The sequence below is a fragment of the Lactuca sativa genome, chromosome 9, assembly GCF_002870075.4.
Source record: "Lactuca sativa cultivar Salinas chromosome 9, Lsat_Salinas_v11, whole genome shotgun sequence".
NCBI classification, from domain to species: Eukaryota; Viridiplantae; Streptophyta; class Magnoliopsida; order Asterales; family Asteraceae; genus Lactuca; species Lactuca sativa.
Window position 1 is genome coordinate 13243719 of NC_056631.2, and position 15597 is coordinate 13259315.

The 15597-nt window shown below is 36.3% G+C and overlaps 3 protein-coding genes across 5 annotated transcripts; 2 read left to right on the forward strand and 1 right to left on the reverse strand.

Moving 5' to 3' along the window:
• On the forward strand, positions 1–1139 carry LOC111881195 (uncharacterized). Its single transcript, XM_052767617.1, has 2 exons — positions 1–604; positions 676–1139. Exons 1-2 carry the CDS (start codon positions 1–3, stop codon positions 1137–1139), a joined length of 1068 nt encoding a protein of 355 aa, XP_052623577.1.
• A 1390-nt stretch (positions 1140–2529) lies between these two features.
• LOC111881209 (uncharacterized) lies at positions 2530–14241 on the forward strand. 3 transcript variants are annotated; one of them, XM_052767533.1, is made up of 14 exons: positions 2531–2734; positions 2826–2886; positions 3048–3137; positions 3905–3982; positions 4322–4396; positions 4592–4644; positions 5084–5234; positions 5360–5470; positions 6181–6310; positions 6430–6527; positions 6637–6775; positions 7066–7118; positions 7547–7648; positions 13791–14241. In XM_052767533.1, the coding sequence occupies exons 1-13, from the start codon at positions 2643–2645 to the stop codon at positions 7625–7627; spliced, it is 1212 nt and encodes a 403-aa protein (XP_052623493.1). In that variant the 5' UTR covers positions 2531–2642; the 3' UTR covers positions 7628–7648; positions 13791–14241. The 3 variants fall into 3 exon arrangements, with proteins under 3 accessions (XP_052623494.1, XP_052623493.1, XP_023733381.1); XM_052767534.1 differs by lacking the exon at positions 13791–14241 and having other exon boundaries at positions 2530–2734; positions 6640–6775; positions 7547–7763; XM_023877613.3 differs by lacking the exon at positions 13791–14241 and having other exon boundaries at positions 7547–7763.
• Positions 7755–11204, reverse strand: LOC111881207 (FT-interacting protein 4). The gene has a single exon (XM_023877612.3). It carries the CDS (start codon positions 10991–10993, stop codon positions 7937–7939), a length of 3057 nt encoding a protein of 1018 aa, XP_023733380.2. The 5' UTR covers positions 10994–11204; the 3' UTR covers positions 7755–7936.
• Positions 14242–15597: the final 1356 nt, after the last annotated feature.

Consider the following 15597-nt stretch of genomic DNA (forward strand, 5'->3'; position numbering starts at 1 on the left):
ATGACGGGACACGAATACACATTGGAGTTATTACACCGTAATCGTTTACAATGTGTTGAAGTATTACGCATGTCCCGTGAATCTTTTGTACGACTATGTGCTCATTTTAGAGCAAATTACTCATTAAAGGACAGCAAACATGTATCAGTTGAGGAAAAGATAGCTATGTTTTTGATGATGATCGGACATAATCAACGTTACGTGATTATCAAGCGGAGATTTCAACACTCGAAGCAAACAATTCATAAATTTTTTTATGAAGTGTTGGAAAAAATGATGCTTTTCGCACAAGATGTTATAGTACCAACATCTTTTAATCCGAATCCAAACATTCCAGGACATAATAGGAGGCTACGAAGGGTTTTCAAAGGAGCGGTTGGTGCACTTGATGGCACTTTGATACTTGCTGTTGTCCCTGCTAAGAAACAAGACTTATATAGAAGTAGGGGAAAGGGAGATTGCTACCAAAACGTATTGGCAATATGTGACTTCAATATGATTTTTACATTTGTTGTGACCGGGTGGGAAGGGGTAGCGCATGACTCTAGAATATTATCAGAAGCAATAGCCGATCCACAAGCATCATTCCCGTTTCCACCACCAGGTAATTTTTTGTTTTTTTTTAATATTTTCATTTTAATTTGAAAATTGATTAGTGTTTTGCATTTTTTTCAGACAAATATTATCTTTGTGATGCCGCGTATGCACACACTCGAGGATTTATGGCCCCTTATCGTAATGTGAGGTATTGGCTTGGAGATTTTCGTCAAAGACGTGCATTGACCAATAAAGAAAAATTTAACCATGGACATGCAAAACTTCGAAATGTCATTGAGCGTGCTTTTGGTGTTTTGAAAGCACGCTTCCCTATATTGAAGAGGATGGCACCATTCCCGTTTGTGACACAAAGAAACATTGCCATGGCATGCTTCGCGCTTCATAATTATATAAGGAAAGAAGGATTGAGTGATGAGTATTTCGCACGATACGATGAACCCAATGTCCCGTTTCGAAATAACAATGTGGCCATTGATGCTGATGAAGACGGGATTCCAACACATGGTACTGCAGCAGACCGTGAATATATGACTCAATTACGTGATGAAATTGCTGATCAGTTGATGCAAAATATAGATTGAATTGTTTTAAATGAAATTGTTATTGTAAAACATTTTTTTTTATTGTATGACTAATTTAGTTGCATGAATTTTATTTTCAATGTTATAAGACTATTATTATTAAAATTTTGGTGTTGAAAAATCATTTTAAGTTTGTAAAATAATTTTATTTAAAATTCAGTTTATTTCAGCAGCCTGCAGACGTTAAAAAACAAACAGTCTTCTTATTGCAGACTGCAGACGTTTGGTCCACCTCTTCTGCTACAGAGGCTTGCAGATGTGGTCCGCAGACTGCAGACATTTTGGCTTCAGAAAAACAAACAGCACCTTAGACAGCTAGTGCCATTGGAGTCGGTGTGAATGAAACCTGCAAGGATGAGGAGCAGTCACGTGGACGGTAAAAACAGATAAATAAATAAAAAAACAAAACAGAAAAAAACAAAAAAAAAATCTAGCGAATCATAGAGAAGAACTGTTCAAGTGGCAGTTCTTAATTAGTATATATATATAATAAGCCGATTATTCTTAATAAATTGAGCACGACTCTTTGCCTATGAAAGAGATAAGAAAAATATTTTTGAAAAAAAGTAAATTAGATGAATGGTCCCTATGGTTTGGGTACTACGTATATTTGGTCCCTAACTCTTTCTTTTAAGTTGAACATGTCTTAAAATATTTTTTGTTGTTGGTTTCAGGAATGAAAAAACTATTTTGACATTGCTATTTCTTTATATCTTATATAATTATCAAAATCTAACAAGCCCTACCATCTCATTACTACTCCGCTCAACCCACACCTCACACTCTTCTTCTTTTCCGCTCACCCTCTTTTTCCTTTCGTTGTAAAAGACAATCAATCCAAATACATTCAATCCAAAATTTCAATTTAAACAAACTCGAAATCTTAATATAGTAAATCCAAAAGATGAACTTGAAATCATGACCGGCCGGGAAAACAAAAGCGCCACCAACAAGAAGAGAGGCACGGGAGGTTTTGGTGAAGGAAGCTTCGGCGAGGGTGTGAAGAATGACGAAAGAGCCACATATTGAGGACTTATCTCATACATGATAGCATGATACCCTTTTTTTTTTTTTTTTTTTTTTGTAATTGTAACCAATAAAAAGTTTAAAAATAAATTAAAATATCAAAATATTAAAAATAAATACGGCAATATTGTCATTTTGGACAAAAAAACGCAACAAAAGATTACATTAGGGACTATCTAAGTTAATAAAATAAATAAAAACCATGCAAATTATACCAAATCAAAAGGACTATTCGTGTAGTTTACACTTTAAAAAATATATTTGGTGGTTAGAATGTAAAAATTTGAAACAAGTGGTAGCAAATGTACAATTCAAATGGTGGATTGGTGGATCCCACAAAGCTCTGGAACAGAATAAACGGTTAAACTATGGCATGCAATTCGCTTCCCCTATCCAGATCCATCGCAGAAAAAATCGGTTCCGGCCGCCGGAGATAATCGAAGTGTTTGACACGCGCCAACTACACACGGCGCACCGATGGCAGCCATGCTCTCTACCAGTGCCATGCTCCCGAGCTTTATCTTCTCTTCATCGCGTATCTCCATCACTCCCGTGACCACTACAGCCAGGTGATTTTCTTCAATATTCACATCACGTTATTCAAATTCATTTGTTTTTCTTATTGAATCGTTTAATATGCCCTTGTTTGTTTACACTCAGCGTGCAAAGATTCAGGACAAAAATGTTGTCGTCGGTGACTCAGACTGAAAGAACAATCGTGGTATGTAATTCTCAACGTTTTTTCAAAATTGAATTGAGATTGTAGAACTATGTCAAAATAACCTCATTGTGGCGGAGAGAACTCCCGCACATAATCATGTGTTACAGTTGATATATATGACTGGAAGTGGAATGTTATGGTGTTAACTGTTAACAATACAGCTTGGATTTGGTGGTGTGGGGGTGGATCTCTTGGCTACTGTGGCTACGTTCCCAAACCCGGATGACAAGATTCGAAGCACCAGCTTAAAGGTACTCAGTCGTGACGATTTTATTATTATTCCTAGGTTAGTATTGGTACTACAGCTTCGCTTTATCCTATAGTTGGATTATCAATCTTATGATTTCGAGTTTTGTGACTGATTGTGTAGCATGAATTTTAAGAAAGAATTCAAAATTTTGTGAATATTTTACCTGTAATTACTGCAGAATGATTGGCTATTGTTTTAATGAACTCCTCCTCTATGATTCCTCATAGAAGTTCACAGTATCCAGATCTCTGGTGTAGAATATATCAACTCCTCAAAGTTATCTGTAAACACTATGATTGAAGAATTGCCTTGTTGATCATATTGTTCTTTCGTTCTTCTTTCAAATAAAAAGAATTGCCTTTCCTATATGATGGAGATTTTACAATCTTCTGTGGTCCAGATTAACAGTTTTATAGAGAAACTGATTAGTTCCTCTAATGGTGGTCTCACCACTTTATCATTCTTCTTTTTATTTTGGCCAAGGGTACTCTGTTTTTTTTATATGGTTGTATTATCATTATTTCCAATCTAGGTTTAAATGTAGATTCATCATCTTCTTAAGTATGGGATTGCTGATAATATTGAATTGTCAAACTAGTTGTTGTGTTTCCCTTACTTAATGAATGGGTTGCCTTTTTTTTGGATGTCAAGTATGTTTTGAAAATCCAATATTCTCTTTTTGTACATTCTGTTACTATCGTTGCTGTAGAAATTAGTTGAATCTCAGTAACACTGTGACCATCATAAATCACACTTTTTTTTTGATAGGTACAAGGAGGTGGTAATGCAGGAAATGCTCTAACTTGTGCAGCTCGTTTAGGATTGAATGCAAGGTTAATATCCAAGGTATGCATTCAATATGCTAATACTTGACATCAGAAGTATGTTGTTGTTGTTATAATTGTTGTTCTATCACATAGTCAGTAGCAATTTTTAAGCTATTGCTGAAAACATAGAGAGAAAAGGGTGAGCTTGAAGAGAACAAAACACCTTACTTATATTATAAGATATAAATGTACAAGTCAGAATATATTTCGATATGTGTGTGTGTATATATGTACATGCCCTTTTACATCTGTCCTCTTATAGATGTTGGTCTATTGTATGAGCTTGTAGATTTTTAAATTTCTTCACTGAGCTATTCTGAAGTGTTTCAGATGTTGTCATGTATTACCTTATTAACAGGTTGCCAATGATGCTCAAGGGAGAGGAATACTGGAGGAACTAAAAGCGGATGGTGTAGATGTATCTTTTTTTGAGGTAATGAACATGTAGAAAAGTACAATCTTTCAACAGTATTGAAGAGAACTTTGTCCTCTGTGTTCTATCCAGGAAATCTCTTTGACAAAATTCAGATTATGCAAATTCTTCTATAGAATTTTAGTAGGTAGCATATCTGTCTTTGGGTAATTTTCTTTTTACACATACATATAAGCTCGCATTTCTTGGTTGCAGGTTTCTGAAGAGGGTAATTCACCATTTACCTATGTCATTGTAGACGATCAAACGTAAGCATCTCTATTCTCTTCACTCCGGTTCCTTTCTTGTCATATTTTTTTACTTATGTCGAAGATGCTATGTTTGACTCTATGATTAACTATTTTCGGGTATTGGAAAACCATTTCTTATTTTCTCAAGTGAATTTGAACTTGTTCAATTGGCAAGTCAGACAAAATACCAAGCACCCTGGTCTTGATTCTTGAATTTGAGATGGTGTAAAATATTTCTGGGAAACATTAACTTATAGTCCACTAAGAAATAAATGTTACTAATCTACGTACACAGACTAGAACACCTATCAACTTTGCAAAGGTCTGGTCCTCAACAGTACCTTTTATATACAAGCAGCATGAAAATGAGGAAATACATGTGTGAATTGTGACAGTGCATCTCACATAAAATAAAAGTGTGTTTTTTATTAATGAAAAATTAATTAGATGTGTCCAGGAAGACTCGGACTTGTATTCATACACCAGGGTGGCCTCCAATGATTCCAGATGAGCTTTCCGGTTCATCTTTACTAAGTGCATTGGCTGGAGTGAAGCTTGTTTATTTTGATGTGCGGTTGCCTGAAACGGCTCTAGTTGTAGCACATGAGGTAACCATTAATTAGGCGATATGATTTTTGATCTTCTTAATTCCCTTCTTGTTTAGACTTTAGCCTCACTCCACTTCTCTATATACCAATTAATTAAAATTTTGTTTCTACTTTCACCAGTGCAGGCAAATCGCAGGAAAATACCTATTCTAATTGATGCTGAAAGGCCAAGGGAAGGCCTCGATGATCTTCTAAATTTATCAGACTATGTTGTGTGCTCCGCTAAACTTCCACAGGCATGCTGCTATTGCTGTTGCTTATCATGCATTCTTTTTAAGGAGTACATTATACCCATCTTTCTATTACCCATTGCTCATTAATCATTATTAGACTTGTGGAAAGAAAACCGAACCTATCTTGAAAACCAATTTTCTGGTTTTTAGATAAACCGAATTTAGGTTTGGTTTTTAGAAAAAATGAATTTTTAGGTTTGATTTGGTTATCTTTTACTATTTAAAAACCAAAAATAAACTGAAAAACGTTTTATTTTATAGTATTTAAGTTTAAAATTGATTAATAAAATATGTTAAAAACTAGGATTATATGATGAATATATTCTTACATTGTCTTGCATTATTTTTTGAGATAACAACATAATTTTCATTTGTCTCGTGGCCACTTAACTTTTTTCCTCCACTTTCTAATTTTGTCCCATACTCATACAGCCACTCAGTCAAAATTTGACCGGCTAATTAAGTTGCTGATGTGGTGTTGAGTGTGAGCCAAACCACGTGGCTTGGCATCTAGTTGTATATAGTATATCTCATCAAAAAGTGCAATAGCTACTAATTAAGCTAGCAGTAGAAAATTATGTGGTATACCAAGTGTTGTTCTTATTAATGATGTATGGATGCATCATAACTGTTGAATCGAAAGTTTAATTACTAACCGTCTGAAATTAATTTATCTTGTATATATATATAACCGAGTCTGACGTATTGTACAGACATGGACTGGAGCCCCATCTGTTGCAACCGCACTTGTTTCTATGCTGTTAAGGTTGCCTAAACTCAAGTTTGTTATCGTAACTTTAGGTGCAGATGGTTGCATAATGCTCGACAGAAGAAACATATCTGGTCCTTTTCTTTTTACCCACCCTTAATTATTTCTGTCTCCATATATATATATATAAACTCTGCCATATGCTATTTATTGCTAACACAACCTGTGTAATCATCAACTTCAATCCCAACAGAGAATGTCGAAGCTGAAGAAATGGATGTAGATGATTTATTAGAGATACTGAAACGCAAATCCAGCACTCTTTCAACTGCCCCAACATGCATTTCATCGGTATAGTTAACATGCATTTTCCTGAATTCAAAAATGAAATTGTAAGGATATCGATGATCATGATGGTGGGTGCTTCATATATATTTTAGTTTATGATTTTATGTTTCAGGAGATTACAAGATTGCAGGCAAAGGGAATCGGGAATGTGTGTGGAAAGCTGTTCATTGGCACAGCTGAGAAGATACCACAGTCGGAGCTGGTGGATACAACAGGTGCTGGAGACGCATTCATAGGAGCAGTCCTGTATGGTAAGTACTACGTATTTATAAATTATAAATATATGACCACTGAAGTCATTCCATTATTTTGCTTTATTTATTTATCTTGCTTTTTAATGTTCTTTATCTAGACAACAAGGTAGATAAATAAATGAATATTTATAGAGCTGAAAACTGAAAAGTTAAGAATATTTGTGTTGACTTGACTTGATAAAGTAGGAATTGAATAATGGAATGAAGGGGGACACATAGCCAGCCTATAAGTGTCCAAAGCAACTCACCAAATTGACAACTCCTGTTGTACGTATATTTATTTGTAGGCATTTGCACCAACAAGCCACCAGAACAAATGTTACCTTTTGCAGCTCAAGTGGTTAGTATATTCACAATTCACAAACCAACTAATTTATATGTAACCACCCAAATTATCATCAAACGTATCTTAGATTCTTCTGGGATAATGCTACACTGGCCATCAAAAAAAAAAAAAAAAAAAAAAAAAATCAACCTTTTGGATCTGTAAGTCTACCAACTTTATTTCAGAAAATCCTATTTTGATAACACCAACATATTTAAATGTATTTTAGCTATTGTTAGCTTAACTTTTTATGCAAAAGTTGTAGATGAAAATTGCCAATACTTGGATTAACTTTGTATGCATTATCCCGTTTTTGTAAATAAAAATGTAAATTAATTCAGTCATAGTTACTCTCAGCTAAAAAGATATGATACGTTTGATGATAATCAAGCCCAAACTCAGAGAAAACCGTGTCCTTATTTTTCCTGCATAAACAATCACAGGCAGCCATCACTTGTCGAGCTTTAGGAGCTCGTGCGGGTCCAAATCTCACAGATTCTCGTTTAGCACCTTTTTTACATTAACTAATCCTACTGCTGTTACAGGTAAATTAAGTTTCATGCATGTATCCATACAATACAATTCATTGTTAGTTTGACTTGTATCTAATGCATTCAGAGTTGTACATTAAAAAACATGATTGGTCTGATGTTTCCCAGATAGGAAATTGTCTTGTTCTTAACCAACAACCGAGGCTGCTAATCATTACAATACCACCACCTTCTAGTCTTGCTAACATCTAACTAACGACACAAAACATGATCCAAAATATAGCAACAGATTTTGCTTACCCAGAATTACACCACTTAATTAAAAGTTTAAAGTTAAAACATCTACAACATGCTATCAGCCATTGTAGGCAGCCTCTTGAAAAAACTAACACCACTGGATGGCAACTTGTTCCTGAACCTGGGTGGCCTCAGAAAGTACAATCCCCAAATCGCCACCACCCACCTGATGGGCACCAAGTAAAACCCAAAAGCAGCAAAGAAACAAACCACCACAAACAAGAAGGACGCCCTCGGGTCTCGCCAGCTCAGCAACGCCTGGAACCTCTCCCCTTGAGTCGCCATGTCACCAACCACCGTCTGGATCCTCCCCGCCACACTCCTCAGCCTGTCATACCTAATCCTCACAACCTCCGCGCTTCTGCTTGTTGGAAACGAGTCAAACTCCTCATCTAATTCATCCGGGTGAACGCTTTCCGCATACGACAGTCTTGTATCCATGTGAGGCGGGTACCGGGGGCGTAATCGGTATTTCCATAGTCCAATAACCGCAAAACCCAACAGAATGGATGGCACAATAAGCTCCGGCATCAGTACCAGAATCATAAAAGTAACCACAAACATGCTTGAGTAAACCGGCATGTTCCAGTTCCTCATCGCATCAATCACCCGGTTCATGAACACAAGCCAAGCCAACACTCTCTGGAGCCGGAAGAAATTAGCTTTGCTCTTCCTCATGCTCCACATATGAGAATCATGATCCAGCATGTACTCCACCACTTCCCTCCCTAGACTCGGCTCGGCTCGGCTCAGCCGCGAAGCCACCACATTCATGGCTTGGTACCTCAAGCTATCTAACTGGCTCACTGACAGAGGTTGTACGTAGTGCATCTTAGGTAGCAAAGGCATTGTGTACATGTGAAGCATATTCAGCATGTTAGCACAAGAGAATCTAACAGCCAGATGAAGCTCACCCATTTTCTTAACACCAGAAGGATGCAACATCAATAGCGGGTATGCATGGGTGTACACCCGGTCCGACTCAAGTGTAGACAACCGGATCCGTACTTTTCCGATCCGTGAATCACGGGTGCCTGCCCCGTTACCAGTCGGGTTCTTATCGACCCGCGAATTGTCGAAAACCCCAATCGTGATAACCGTGCACGGATCGAAAACTTCCCAGGTGTACTGCTCGTTCCATTTCGGAGCCAAACTATCCACAACGGTTCGGGTCCTGACCCATTTCTGCCCGTATTTCGCCACACAGTAAGCATCCGTGGACCCGCCTTTGCCTTCTTTCATCTTCATCGGCATAAGATTAGAAGCCCCAAGAATACCCATCTCAAGAACACCAATATGAGGCTTCCATAGCTGCTTAGCTGTAGGCCTAACGTCACTACTATACATTGTAGCTTCATCAAGCACATGATACCCGCCATCGAGCGAGGCCCGTATATGGATCCGAGAAGCAAACCGAACAACCGACTTTGACTCGTTTGGGTTACTTGAATGCCCATCTAGATTATACCACCTTGAAGCCACTTCTTTTGAATCCAACCTCCTGTTAATAACCGAAACCGGAAGCATGACCCGACCCACAACCTCCTCACGGTTCGGGGCGACCCGGTCCTCCACAGAAAACATCACATAATCCTCAAACGGCTCGGCCACCACAAACATTAAGTCCTCGTTCCAAAACGGGTTTGAGAGGCTGCGATTGGCCATGGCCGGGGCGACCCGGGTTTTCAAAACCTGGTTTCCGACTTGTACTTTGACATTAAGCTCAGGGTACCTCATTAAAGATGTCCCTTTTTCACCCAAAACGACATCTTGTGCTTCAATCACGGAAACCCTTAAGTACCATAGTTTAGGTGAGAGATATACCTTGGATTGAATTGAACAAAGCCCATCTAAATGCACATTCGCAGCCTTTGAATGCCATGCCTCTGAGAAAGCTTCATCCGCTTGAGTCCCAAACCAAATTGCTACCATAACTTCACCACCTTTCCCTCTCTCCCCTCTCTTATCATCCATTCTGTACCATTGTGGTGCCAGTTGACTGTCTGGTGGGACCCTTTTAGGGACTTCATTCAGGTCAAACCAAACACGACCCAAGAAATCATCTTTGTCTCTCTCCTTCACAGATATCTCCACCATGGATGATTGTATCGTGTCCTTGCAAAATGCAAATACTTGGTCCCATTCCGCGTTGTTCAAAGCAGCCCTCTTTGTGATTCCTCTGTAGTTTCCAAGTTTCACCTCCGCCACCAGCTCTCCACCGCCGACCACCGGGATTTCACGGCCTTTCACCACCCTTATGTAAAGATACTGCATTTGCTCCACCAGGTCATAGGTTGAGCTTGTCTTGTCTTTGTTCAACAAACCCCCACCAAGATGCGGATTTGTTTCTTTCAAGGAGTACTCGTTTGACCCACCGGAAAACAACCCTACACGACCACCGCCCCCACCACCAACACCGCCACCTGGTACTGCCACGTTCATGGCGGGGATGGGTGGACCCGGGATGGAAGTGATGACAACTGGCTTGAGGTCACCCTGGTTCGGGTCGGGTTTGTTGGTCATCTGGTTTGGATGTGTCATTTTCTTGTTTTCCTGACCCCCACCGCCAGCTCCACCCATTTGCTGGTGGTTCTGAACCACCGTGTTGGCATTTTGCTGCTGAAACTTGTTGCTTTTCTTGGAAACCCCACCAGAAACCACCACCCCACCACCCCCACCACCACCACCTTTGACATGCTCTTTTACAGACAAATAGAGTTTGAATGTGATCTCCCCGCGCACGTGAGAAAAAAGGCTCCTTTTATCAAGCGTGTGAAGCTGTGGAATGAGGTCCTCTTGGCCCTCCCTGGCAATGCTGGTGCCGGAGACCCTAACCTTACCCAAGAAATTCCGGCTGTTGTTTGACCGTTTCTCGTTAAAGACGTTGACTTCAATGGTTCTGTAGGGGAGGTCAGCGACGTCGTTCACATGAAACACAAGCTTCTCATTCCAAACAGGGTTAAGGTCTTTGTATTTGACTTGAGTCCTTTGCCTTTGACCTTCAAACTCAACTTCAACAAAGGCAGAAGAAGAACCCTCTCCATCTTTAGGCATCAAGTTGTGGGCCCCCAGCACTTCCACTACAAGCTTCTCTTTACTCATTGTTCTCTTCGATTCAAACTTGTTCTTCTACTTTTTCGATAGATAGATAGATAGAGAAAACGGTGGAAAAGAGAGTGTTTTTTTTTACAGAGAACCCAAAACGACAATGGAGTGGCTCAAGAAGAAAAGATGACTGATGAAAACTAACAACAGGTGGGTTGGGTGCCCGGAGAGAGAGAGTGATATAGGGAGATGGTGATGTATGGAAACTAGACAAGACAAGAGAAAGAGAAAGTGAAATGGATTTTGGGGAATGGACTGGTTTACTCATAATATTATAATAATCTTCTACTCCCTCTTCCATTTGTGTGTGTACAACACGCGCGTTTTTGCAGCTTTTTTCCCCTTAAAGTACAATCCTTTTAATGCAATATGGTACAATAATTTAATGCGTGTGTATATATATAGTTTATTAATTGTATTAATTTTAAATTAAAACTATTAGTATTTATCAAAAAGAAATTATAGTATAAAAGTTCCAAATAGACCGATCAAAGGGAATAACGGGTCAAAAACTACAAAATTTTGTCCATGTAGTGCCAAGTTGGGAACTTGGGATGATTCCAATATCCAAACACCGTTATCTAAAACTTTAGATGCCGGTTTACTCGAGCATGTTTGTGCATTTCTAATTAATATGTAAATATAATTATAAATATGTAAATAAAGATATCTGTGATTGTTTGCATTTGAAGTAGAGATAATCACAAGACTATATATAATTAATGGAGTCATTTAACAAAATATTTTATTTTATTTTATTTTTCACAAAATTAACATTAATTAAAGAATCCCATTGCAAATTACCAACTGTATTTTGACTAAAAAATCAACGAAAATCACATGCTTCTTAATATATGATCGTATTTTGCAATCTATGGACACATTTCACAATATATTAATAGTTTATTTGCAATAATATATCGTTGTATTTGTAACATCTAACTCTTTCACAAATATTTTTTTTTAATTTATAAATATAAATACAATTGAAATTTTAATTTTGCAATTACCAATAACCAATAAATAGGTCCATTTAATTTATTGCTTATCAATGGTTATTTTGTGATTACGTTCAAAAAAGACTGGTCATTTTAGTAAATAGATCCATTCAATTTTATTATTTTAGTGATAATCCTTTTTAAGGCGCCTTTTAATTATGTTAGACAGGATTTTTGACCTATTTAATATGTTACATTTTTAGTTAGTTTTTTTATTCTTAATTAGTTAAGGAAAAACCATAATTCAGTTTGACTAATGAACATAAATATATTATTCCAAAGCATCGCCTCAGTTTTTGAGTTATCTGTTATTCAATTTTATACATAATAATATAATAAGAATCTTTAACTATCAACTGAAAATTACTTAAATAAGGAAAATATTAAAATTATCGTTGACCACACTCAATAAGTATTAGATTTTGCAGTTATTGCAAGTAGTTTTGGAAATTTATCTATAGTGTTATCACACTTGCTGTAAAACACTACAGGTATTAAGGTATATATAGGATCACCATTTGCCTTTAACTATTTTGATTATTTTATTTTAACGGCCAAGACATACCCTTTTAAATCATATTTCTAACTATTTTGCAGTGGCGAGTTTAGAACGTAAAATTACATGGTTCATTATTCAAAGGAAACCAATAAAAAAAATCAAAGATAGGCTTTGAAAATCTTGATTTATACATATTTGTTTTTGCCAAAAGCATTAAGGTGGTTCACTTCAAATATTTAAGGTAGTTCACAATTTATATTTTTATATTAACCTTTTATAAAAATAAAAAAATAGGTGGGTCAAGTGACCCACCTTTGATATATGTAGCCTCGCCACTGCTATTTCGTCGTCCATAATAAGACTTCAACCATAAACCTTTTAGGAAATGAACACGTTTCCAAATTAGTTGGGAAATGTAATTAGAAAATTAGTTGTACAATACAACCGTTTTTTACAATACACAACAATTCATGCATTATATAGTTGTACAATACAACATTTTAAAACACTCATTGTTGTGTATGAAAAAATATTGTTGTGTACGGATCAGCTCCTCTTAATAATTCACTTATTTATTCACACAAATGATTGAAAGGTTATTTACACTTTAGAAAGAAAAAAATAATCTAAAACTCAATAAAATGAACGTAACAATTACAAACAACTAATAGCATCTTTGAGATAAAACTTTTTCTTATATAAATCAACTAGCTGTAACACCCGTGTATTACACGGGTTTATTAAAAATAAAAATTTAATATTAATATATAAACATTAAATATTTAATAAAATAATATTTTTCAATAACAAAATGTAATCTTTTGAAGCATTTATGAAAGAAATCAAATCTTTTGGAGAATTTATGAGAATTTATTATCAAATTAATAAAATGATAACCTTACATATATATAACCCATTAGAATTTTTTGGAAATTTATTTTAAGAAAATTGAAATCCCCCAAAAAAATGACAAGTGGAAAATCATAATTTTAAAAATCCTATAAAATGACATTTGTCAAAATGAAAGAGAAGATGACAGGTGGCAAAAATATTTTCATTTATTAGGTAAGACTAGAGGAATCTTCCTGCATTCATAGGAAATGAATTACACAGTTAAAAAATTGAATTGTATAGTTAAAATAATGAATTTATATATTATTCAAAATAACATGACAGTGTTTGATTCATATGATGTTTTAAGTTGTAGGTAGAGACAAACTCATAAATTATTTTAATAGGGATCAAAATGAAACATATCCTATATAATTAATATTTTGAGCTTATTAATGTAAACTAGGTGGGGAGCCCCGCGTTGCGGGGGTCGGATGCGACAAAGAAGCTAAGGAAGAACATATGAACATAGAGCAGAAACTGTTGGATTGTTTCATAACAAAAGTCGTGAACATAAATGTATGCAAACTATATATGCAAAACAGGTAAAAAAGAAGTTGAAGTTTCGACAAATAAGAACATGATGTGCTAAGAACGTTTAGTTATCACCACAGTAATAACCATGATTGCCAAACCCATAAGAGTTGCTCCAATAGGCGGTTTTCTCCATTGATATTCCAACAGTTCTATCTGGATTCACAGTAAATTCTCCTTTGGGTGCGCCACCGAAAAGGGTCTGAAACATATCAGATAAACTGTTCATCATGTCAACCACTGTAACTATAACTTTATGCTTGATGTCCTTCACATAATCCATGAAACCATTTCCGGATTCAGATGTTGATTCACTCTCATCAGTAGAAGAACCCTTTCCATCTATACCAAACTCCGGGAAAACAACACCTAGAAAGATTATTCAAATTCCGATCATTATTTTTTTCATAGAAGAAGAATCGAAAGGTGTTGTTAAATGTTAATTAAGTTGAAAAGTTACAAACTTGATTGATGATTCTCGAGGAATTCCACAAGGGCCTCGTTTTTTAAAACGTCATTCCACACATTTGGATCAGAAGCAATTGAAGCAACAACATTCTGGTAAGAACCAAAAGTAAGGAATTAAAATGTGATTTTGCTTCAATTATGGTATACATAAGAAACTCACAAGTAGAAGCAGACATACTTGTGCAGATGGGCTTTCGTTGTGCAGATGGGCTTTCGTTAAGAAGCTTAAAAGCGTTGATTGCATGGCTTGAAAAACCTGAATAATATAAAACAAAAAGTAATTAGTATGAATGATCTAAATTACTCTATATTGTCTCCAAAAATGGAAATAAATGAACCATGGTGGAATGAAATAAGCATCATTCCATTTGTTGTGGTTCCCTTATGAAATAAAAGTAATGGACGAAATCTATCAGTGGAGGCTTTTCTCTGCATTGAAATTCTTAAAAGCACATTATGTATCAAATTGCTTACATACATATATGTGATTTGACAATAACACCCAACTCAGCTTACTTTATCTTTTGAATCTTCTATTCCTTGTCTTACAAGCCCATATGCAACATTAATCAACTCCCGAGTCCCTCATCTGTTAATTGAACTAATGCAAAAAGGCTTAATGTGACATCCCCAAAATCTCGGCCAGAAAAAACCGATTTTCATTTATGCTTTTAAAATAATTTCAGAGTAAATCCTTTTGATTTGAAAGAGTTGCGGAATTTGTTCCCAAAAACAAAACATGATAAAACAATGTTTACCAAAGCATTTCATAAAAGAAATGTATTTTCATTATATTATCAAAACTCGGGGTGTTATGTTCCGATACAGACCAATAAGCATAAACGATAACATTACAAGCCATTCAACAAATATATACATATACAGACTTGTAAACAAAACAACTGATGGTTCATCCATCTCATGCCCTCGCGCCACTTCCTGTAATACAAATAAAACTGAGTGGGTCAGGCTTGGGAGCCTGGTGAGCATATAGGGTTTTCAACCCACAATAAATAATTATATTTAATTTTCACCAACCAACAATAACCCAATTACCCATTCCCGTTATTCTCACTTTATGTCCCTAAAACAACTAACATAAGGGACCTAGTCTAAGAATATTTCATCGGGGCGACAACACATGCTTCGGGGTTCCTCAGCAATATAAGTCAAATAAGGAAACCATGAGGGGGATGGAGTACAGCGAATGA

Bases quoted from the DNA above. Each gene is read 5' to 3' on its own strand.
- LOC111881195 (XM_052767617.1), top strand. From the start codon at position 1: ATGACGGGACACGAATACACATTGGAGTTATTACACCGTAATCGTTTA. The intron at 605-675 runs GTAATTTTTTGT...CATTTTTTTCAG, and splicing joins ATTCCCGTTTCCACCACCAG to ACAAATATTATCTTTGTGAT.
- LOC111881209 (XM_052767533.1), top strand. From the start codon at position 2,643: ATGGCAGCCATGCTCTCTACCAGTGCCATGCTCCCGAGCTTTATCTTC. The intron at 2,887-3,047 runs GTATGTAATTCT...TTAACAATACAG, and splicing joins AGACTGAAAGAACAATCGTG to CTTGGATTTGGTGGTGTGGG. The intron at 3,138-3,904 runs GTACTCAGTCGT...TTTTTTTGATAG, and splicing joins TTCGAAGCACCAGCTTAAAG to GTACAAGGAGGTGGTAATGC.
- LOC111881207 (XM_023877612.3), bottom strand. From the start codon at position 10,993: ATGAGTAAAGAGAAGCTTGTAGTGGAAGTGCTGGGGGCCCACAACTTG.